The sequence below is a fragment of the Pygoscelis adeliae genome, unplaced genomic scaffold, assembly GCF_000699105.1.
Source record: "Pygoscelis adeliae isolate BGI_AS28 unplaced genomic scaffold, ASM69910v1 Scaffold130, whole genome shotgun sequence".
NCBI classification, from domain to species: Eukaryota; Metazoa; Chordata; class Aves; order Sphenisciformes; family Spheniscidae; genus Pygoscelis; species Pygoscelis adeliae.
Genome location: NW_008824031.1, coordinates 2,393,040 through 2,401,708, shown reverse-complemented (window position 1 = coordinate 2,401,708; position 8,669 = coordinate 2,393,040). Strand labels below are relative to the sequence as shown.

Here is an 8,669-nt window from a genome sequence, read left to right as displayed (position 1 = left end):
TCCCGCCCCTGCGGAGCCCTGAGGGGGCAGCGAGGGAGGCCGACCCCGCGGTAACTCTCAGCGTCGCTGGGCGGGTGCGTCCCGATAAAAGCCTGCGTTTCCCGCGGCCTCTCGTTGTTTATGTATTTTCTAACGCCCCCGGTGTTTGTAAATACCACGCGGGCCTTCCCGTGCTGTGCGGACGGGGCGCTGGGGCCCGAGGGAAGTAAAACGCTTTTACAAACGGAGCGGTAAGTTACGGGCTGTTAGAGCCAGTTCTTCCTAAACCCGGCCTGAAAAGCTACACGCTTGTGCGTGCTCACAAGGATGCCCGAAGAAAGCAGCGCTTAGGAAGACTTACATATTTGCTAGTTCTTGCCATCAGATGTTTTAACGAAGTGGAGTATTAGTGATACAAAAATGAAAAAAAAAAAAGTTGTTTTTAAAAAAAAAAAATCATGATCCGTGTCTCTTGGAAAAGAGTCAAAGGCATCTTCTCCATCTTCTAAAATTTTAAATGTGTCACATCGTTTTCCGTCAGGGTAAATGAATGTGCATAATTTCTGAACTTGTTATGCTCATATGTTTTAAGGTTGTGTGGAGTTTTGGAATTTATTTCAAATCGGGATGTTCTTCAAAAACTCTGCTAACGTGTCATAATGAATTCCACCTGTATTTTCAAGGGCCTGGGTTTCAGCCCCCCCACACACTCCCGTAACGACTGGATCGGCCCCCCCGACAAGCACTCCAACCTGCGGCCGGTCATCTTCTATGTGCCCCCCGAGGAGTCGCCCCTGGAGCGGCGGCTGCGGGAGGCGCGGCAGGAGGCCCAGGCCTGCGACCAGCGCTTCTGGGCACGGCACAACCGCGCCTTCCGCCAGGTGAGCCCACCGTGACACCCACCCAAAATCGGGGGGTTTGGACTCCATGAGGTAGGGTTCAGTTCTGCCCACCGTTACTGGCCGGTCATTGATACTGTTTCTTTTAATATGCATGGTGTCTTCGTGGAAATTGCTTTTTTGTCATTCATTTCTTTAAAATGGCGTACAAAACTAAAGAGCCTACGTATTTTATCACTGTTTAGTGGTGTATAATGATATTTGCCTTTTTCCTATCTTGCACTGAAAATACAAAGTTGTAGCCGCCCTACAGCTTTTGTCTGTGACTAGAGCAGCTGTTGCAAATGATTCTGCAGCTCTTCTTGCTCTGTCATAAGTGGGAGAAATTAGTTATAATCACCAAGGGTAATAAGGGATGTGCCCTGTTTCACTGGCAGTGTATCCCAACAGGGCTAAAAGTGGGGACTTTTCAGTCGTGGTCTGTCTTCTTTCCTGATTGCATCGTTGGTTAGGAGATGCTGAATTTTGTTGGAAGAACAGTAATGGTTCAGTAATTCACCATCATTTGTGATGATCTTTGATCATCGTATCCTCCCAAAACTTGCAAAGATCTCAGAGAAAAAATGAAGCTTGTTTTTTAATTCCATAGAACTGCTTTTTAAGTGTGAAAAACTTACGTACAAATAATTATTCTATTTCCATCTAAGCAATTTCAGTTTTCTAAGGCTGCATGTTTTTCACTATCCTCAAATTCTCAGTTATACAATACAGCACATCTTCATAGTTTGCCTTATAAACTGAAGGTTTGGATCCTGTCAAACAATACTGGAGCTCAGCTGTAACTTTATTATGCAAATAAGTTTTATACGTTTCAGTAGAACACTTGCATGAATTAATTGATCCATGCAGGTAGCAGGATCTAGGTGACAAAGTTACTGGTTTAACTAACTCATTGGATTCAGGAAAATGTTTTGTTGATGTTTCCAAGTATAATGAGTATTGCTTGTTATTTCAGAGGGTATTAGGCACTACATTGCTATGTGATTAAAAACAATGGTTAACTTCAAGGACTGAGTACATCAGATTGTAATGTGGGAAAACGTGTTTTAGGAAAAAGAAGAATTTATTTATTCAAGACTGAAAGCCAAGGGTCTGGAAATGAAAGATGAAACAGGTTAGTGAGATCTTTGTTTATAGTTTAGGATGCATTCTGAGTTCTGTTTAACTTTGAATTTTGTTAGTTTATGCTCTTTGTGTTCTGTCACAAGCAAATCTTGAGGGTAGGAATTAGAAGTGTTTTCAGGAGCACGATAAAAGAGGGGGGAAGCTCTTCAGAGATGTGCATGTGGGGGTCAGATCATCTGTTGCACTGTTCTTCCCCCAATTCCTTCCCTGCAGCTGGAGGGAATGCACTGAAATCCTAGCCAAGTGATATAATCATTCTGTAGTCTAAGGAGGAAGGGGCTTTTTCCTTTCACACCTCCTAACCCAGTGAGCTAGCTGAGCTAAACATATAGAGCGTTTGCCTCAAGTGCATGTTATGGTTGGGTGGATAAATTCACGCGCTTTGGCTTCATAGCATATACAATGAATACAATATTTTTCCTTGAGGGAGAATAAGACGGCTTCCGAGGAGACAGCAGCTGCTATCTGCCTGTCTTTGCCTGAGCACAGTTGCTGTAAAATAGTTGCCTCTCTAATTCATTATGTGAAACTGAAAACAAGCTGCCTTCATAATAACAGTGAATTGGCCATTGTAGTATGAGGTTGAACATTTTGTTCATAGGATAATGATCTGTTTGAGTTTAGTAAAGCATCTGCTCTGACGTTCTGTGTATTACAGACCATTATTTTTCTCTTCTGTTTGTATCCTGGTGATCAGTGTGCGGTTGAGAAATAATTTTAATTAAGTTCTGTGTTGTTTAGAAAACACTTCTTTTGTATTGCCATTTGGGTTTTTTTTTGGGGGGGGTGTTTTGTTTTTATATCCTAGAAATAAAAGAAAAAATAGTAAGCATGTACATCCCTTAGAAATAAAATTATATTGGCTGCATATGTTGATTAACTCTGTTCTATAATACAGTTGCGTGTGTATATAAAAAGAGTAATAACAATATACACGAACGGTTGGAACAAAACTTACTTTTTTACATAAGTGAATCTACAATCAGTTCTGCTGATACCAGTATGAAGAAACAAATTAACTATAGGTGTTAAGTAGGCAGCTTTCAAATAGTCTTAGAGTAAATTTATCCCATAGTATGTTAATCCATTGTAATATATGAGATTTGTAAATAATGACAAATAGAACTGATCCATAATTTACATTTCTGTGATCAGTCTCAGGAGCTTCAAAATGCATTTTGGAACAGTAACAAGTTGAATATCACAATTCCATCTCCCTCATCATATCCATGTCCCCTAGGACATTCAAATTTGACCCTCATTTTAGAAACATTGAAAGTGCCAGAAAGTTTGCATAGGAATTACCTGGTAGAGTTGAGAATATTTGCTGGTTCTCAGGATTCTACATCTGTGCTGTAGCCACAGGCTTTCCTTCTCTCCATGTTCTGCTGAGAGAATTCATCTCCCCTTATATTCTGCTTATGAAAGTGGCATATTCAAAGTCATCTTTTGTACTTGCTTCTTCACAAAATAATTGTCTACTACATTGTTAATAAATCTGACATCCCAGAACTCTTTGGTATAAGTTACTTGAAATTTATGAACAGCAACAGAAAATATGTACATCTGAAAATACCATGTCAGTCATGGATAGTGTTCTTTCTATATTTATTGACTTGCTTTAGGGGGGAAACTTAAGTTACTAAGTGCTCTTACTAGTGCTGTTTAGATTTCAGCCTCGCGAGAGATTGATTTTACTCAAAGGATAGATACTCCTAGATCTATGGACTTTTTCAGAGGGGTCCACTAGTTCCCTAAATAATCTAAGAACTGATAAATATAATCACTTTTACAAGTAATAAGGGCTTAAGAGTTACGCCAGCTTCAAGCTGATCAGTATTTTTAATCTGCTGTGCTCCCTAGATAAGTAAAAAGTTGGAAGATAAAAGCATATTAACTTGTTCAGTGTTACACAGGAAGCTTGTAGGAGCAAGGAGTCAGACCTAGGTCTCCTGCATCTGACCCCAGTGTTTTAATCCAAGGAGTTATCTTAACTTTGTTATGCCAAAACTCATTTTCAGGTCAAAAAGCAACACTGAATGCAGAAGAAATGGCTGACTTTTACAAGGACTTTCTAAGTAAAAATTTTAGAAAGCATATGCAGTATAACAGGTATGTAGAAGGTATTTATGTTGGCTATTATGCATGAGAGTCTAAGTGAAAGGCATAAGATCAAATTTAAAATTTGAACATTTTTTTTCCATAATTGGTAAAACAACACCTAAAACTATCGTTTTAGAAATTTTTTTTTAAATGCTATTATTAGCATTTGACAGAAATTTGCATTATCATTTGAGTTCTTCTGCTGCTTATTGTTGATTTAGTAGAGAGATGAATCTCATGTCTGAGATTCAGAGAGACAAGATCAGGCACTCAATTTTTTTCTCTTATGTCATGGGTCTTTTTATGCTGCTAATTGAAACTGATAAATATGCAAATAAAAGTTGAAATTTCTATAGAACAGATTCTAGTTGACTGTTAAATAAGAACTAGTAAATGTGATTCATCTCAAAGGAAAATTGTTTAATGGGAATAATTCTTGGTTTTATTATTTTGCAAGCATATAGTAAAAATGAAAGTGACTAGCCTTGAGTTTGAGGGTTTTTGTGTGGTGAAGCATTAGTAAAATGATCGCCTGATCTCATCCTGTGTAGAACCTAGGCTACAACTGGGTAAGCCCACATCCAGCGTGCCTCTTTGCAACATCTACTGCATTGTTTCAGTGTTACTGTTTGTACAACAACTTGATAACTGGATTGGGGCTCTGAAACAACTGGAAAACGACTTGCAAACATACATTACCCTGCAAGTAGCTGTGCACACTTGGTAGAGCGCTAGAAATGAGGAAGGAACGGAAAACTGGAGGAGGATAGTACTTAATCCAGTTACAGTAGCACTGTCCACTGAATATGAAACCACAACTTCAGTTTCTTCTCTGTATTGGATTGAAAGATTATCGGGCTCAAAGGTGTCAAGTGTTAGTGGGTTCCTAACGGTGTAATAGTAGTGAGAATTCTACCATCACTATAACTGATCTATAACAAACTGGTTTAGGGTTCTTTGTACGTATTGTGCGTATACTGTAACATACTATACTGTAAGAACAATTTTACTGTTACAAATATTTAAAACAAATATGCACATCTTGTCTTGCCCATGGCGGGCGAGAACCTCATCAAAACCCTAAGTAACAGCATGAAAAGATGGAAAGTAAAAAATTCTTTTTAATAAGAGGATTGTCGTTCAAATTGCCTATAACTGATGAGTGAGAAAGGAAATAGTTTATCTTAGAGCTGGTCACCAGATGTCATTGTTGTAGTCACCTCGGGATACTGTCCTGTCTTCATGGTAAGAGAGTTCAGGCTTTGTGCCTAAACATGACCTTCCTTGTTGCTGCCTTGTAAAATCAGGTAGTGTAAGCTGCATCATTGTAGTTTCAAAGTGGAACTGCACAGCCCTGAAAGCAGTGGAGCTTTTTACAGGCATTCTGATTTTGAGGGGTCATATTTACAAAAATCTGTTTATGCATTCAGCTGTATGTTCTTTTGCAGTGTTGGCAGCTGGCCTGAAAACTGTGGCCGCTGAAGCGTTGCAGGTTCTAAAATTTAGTTAAAATTGAAGCAATGACTGTGCATAGATGCCATGAATATTTAGTTCAGGGTACTTAGACTGGAAATACAGTCTAGTTTAGGAAAAAAAAATTGAGGAGGATATAGGAAATGAGACATGAAAGAGGAAAAGAAACAGTTGCAATGTTAGCATGATATTTTGATTTAACATGACATTTGAGGGGGTAGCTCAGTGCTGCTTGTCAACATGATTTTGGCTACTGTCCTTACTGAGAGGTTAGTATCTCAGATTTATGCTAGATGTGTACATGTAAGGCTTCCTACAGAGATCTCAAGAGAAGACCTAAATCCCCGTGTTTAATCCCCGCTAGTTCTACAATAAGCATATTCTGTTGCTTCTTATGCAGCGTTTTACAAAATGGGGGAGTGATCCTTGTTGGAAACTAGAAAGAAATTATGAAATTAGTCTGTAATGGGCAAGAATTTGAAGCAAGTTCTGGGAGGGTAAAAAGGACTGATACAGACTATCTTATCTATATCTTGAATTGGCTCCAAAGGTCATGCATGCTGCGTAAAAACTATTTAAAGATATAAACACTAACTTTGGCAATATTAAAGGCATCATCTTTAAAGGGTACTGCGTTAGAAACCTAATGTTTCCTGTATTCGGTTATGTATTTAGTCTTTGAAGTGTCATTTTACTTCGTTTTTTCCCCCCTTTATAGGTGACCAACTATGCCCTTTCCAACACACTCATCTTCATACATGCACAAACAAATCTTACCCATAGCACAGCACTGGCAGGAAATTCTTCTAGATAGCTTGATGATCAGCTTTACTTCTGAAACGCGAGATATGGTTACAATTATTTTATCTTACTTGATTCCAAATACAATTGGTCATAGAACTACCCATCCTTTAACTTTTTTACAGTTAAGCTTTCAATGGTTGTAGCCCTATAGTCTACATGTAATCTGTTCATAGATGTGGGTATTCACATAGACCTTTTCACAGGTTATTTAACTCTAATTAGGCAGGAAAAGTGTTGCCACAAAGAATGGAAAACCATGTTGTTACTGAATTGTCATTTGTCAATGCCAAAGGATATTTTAATATAATTGTGTACCTTTCTCCTGTTCTTGTTCTGTGTGCTGATGTTTTTCCTGGCTTTGGAATCCTAGAGATTGGTATAAACGTAACTTTACTATCACATTCCTCATGGGACAAGTAGCACTGGCAAGAGCTCTGAGGTGGCTTCGTTGGAAAAAGAAAAATGTTGGAAATTAGTGATCACAGCTCCATGAAGAACGCAACACTAGCTAGGCCTGCTATAAACTTGTTGTTTATAGTGATGTTCAGAATCTGAATGACTAATGTAATAATTGCTTGAATCTGTTTGTTAAACTATGTAAATAAAAGTTGCCATTAGTCTTAATTTATAATCACTGTGTAGATTACCTTTTATTCCAAGAATATCTGAAATACTTCCCAACCAAAACACAACTGAGAAAACTATCAAAAGCTGTTCCTCGTTTACATTAAATGGAAGGGATCACAACTGTCATGTTTTTACTACAGAGTCATAGCTCCTAAATAACGTATGATTCAGTATGCTGTACCTGAACTCAGGTCAGAGAATGTCTCCACCAACCATATTAGGATATCAAGACAAAAATACCTCATTTTGCAGCAGTTAGCTACTGCCCCAGACAGACATCCACAAGTAATACAACATGGCTGAAGGAACAAGTATGATTTGTGAGTGTATATATACAATCAATTTAGAATAACCCTCTCTTTCAGTGTGATTATTTCCTATTTTTAATAAAGATTTAAGATATGATTTCATATAAATTACTAATGCAACAGGATCATCTTAGATAATTTTGTTCTAATTAAAAGAAATGTGCCCCCCTTGGACAAGAGTTCCTCTAACCTATGATTGGTAAAGATTTTAGTTGCTGAGCAATAAAACAGATGCATTGCCAGTCACTTTATCTTGGTAGAAAAGGAAACGATACCTGGTTGTATGGAGGAGAACATTAGTACTAATACACACTGCTTTCTACTGGTCCATTTCTTTCAAAAAATGTGCTATTCTCACCAGTTTTTCTGAGGCGCTCGAAAGAACTTGCATGAGGGGGATTTTTCTAGCCTCAAGGTATGTAACATCAGTTGGAAGGAGGTTGGTTTAAATGAAGTCTTAAAATGTTACACCATGTATCTGTAATTTAAAAGAAGTTCCATTCGTCAGAATGTCCTCCCTGTCCATTTATACCGTTAAATGATTTTTTTGATACAGTACCTACTAAGAGGATTCTGTTAAAAAGAATGTATGTTGTGAAACGAAGCGTGTTTTCCTAAAGCCATGCTGTAGGGAAGGTTCTGCTTTTGGAAAGGTCAGCTCAGTAGCCATTGACCTGCTTTTCATATCTAAACATGGCATGATTTATTCACAGGCTTTTTCAGCTGGAGCAGAAAGAGCTTCGTCAGTATCAACTGTAATAATTCCTTTGCAAGATGAAATAAATATTAATGATATAGTAGTGGATCACACTGTTTCATACAATATCATCATCATTGGGGCTAAAACTGTCACTGAATTGTGATTTTAACTGTTGTCTTATTAGTAAATGAAAACAGTCATTAATAGTGTTTGCTGAGGTGATAACCAGCAGTTCTAGGAAAATGTTTGTGAATGTTACTTATTGCATCAGTACTGTAGAAGGTATATATTTATTAAAAAGTTACAAAATGCCATGTTTCTCTAGGAAAATAAATTTTTGAAATAGACTGCTGTGGGTATGTAACGTAATTCTTCAGGGCTTTACAGTAAATCATATCTTAACAGTATATAAGCTTTGACCACGATGCGAATGCACACTTTAATAAATAGTTCCAATGTAAAAGAATGGTTGGATAATACAAGAAAATAGCCCTGAAAGGCAGAGACCAGAACCCCAGTGGACTGGTGGTTGATAGCCATATGTTCTGGCAGCCTATGCACAAGATCCCTAAGGTAGTTTCACATATGCTTTAAGTGGGTAGAGGTCAATCAAAAGGAGCATTTTCATCTTCCGAGCTGCCCGCTTTTATT

General features: G+C 38.1%; 1 protein-coding gene across 1 annotated transcript; it reads left to right on the top strand.

The window, feature by feature from the left end:
- The first annotated feature begins 638 nt into the window (after positions 1 to 638).
- On the top strand, positions 639 to 7,014 carry APOPT1 (apoptogenic 1, mitochondrial). Its single transcript, XM_009328368.1, has 4 exons — positions 639 to 860; positions 1,929 to 1,992; positions 4,025 to 4,115; positions 6,754 to 7,014. The coding sequence occupies exons 1-4, from the start codon at positions 639 to 641 to the stop codon at positions 6,857 to 6,859; spliced, it is 483 nt and encodes a 160-aa protein (XP_009326643.1). The 3' UTR covers positions 6,860 to 7,014.
- The last annotated feature ends 1,655 nt before the right edge of the window (positions 7,015 to 8,669 follow it).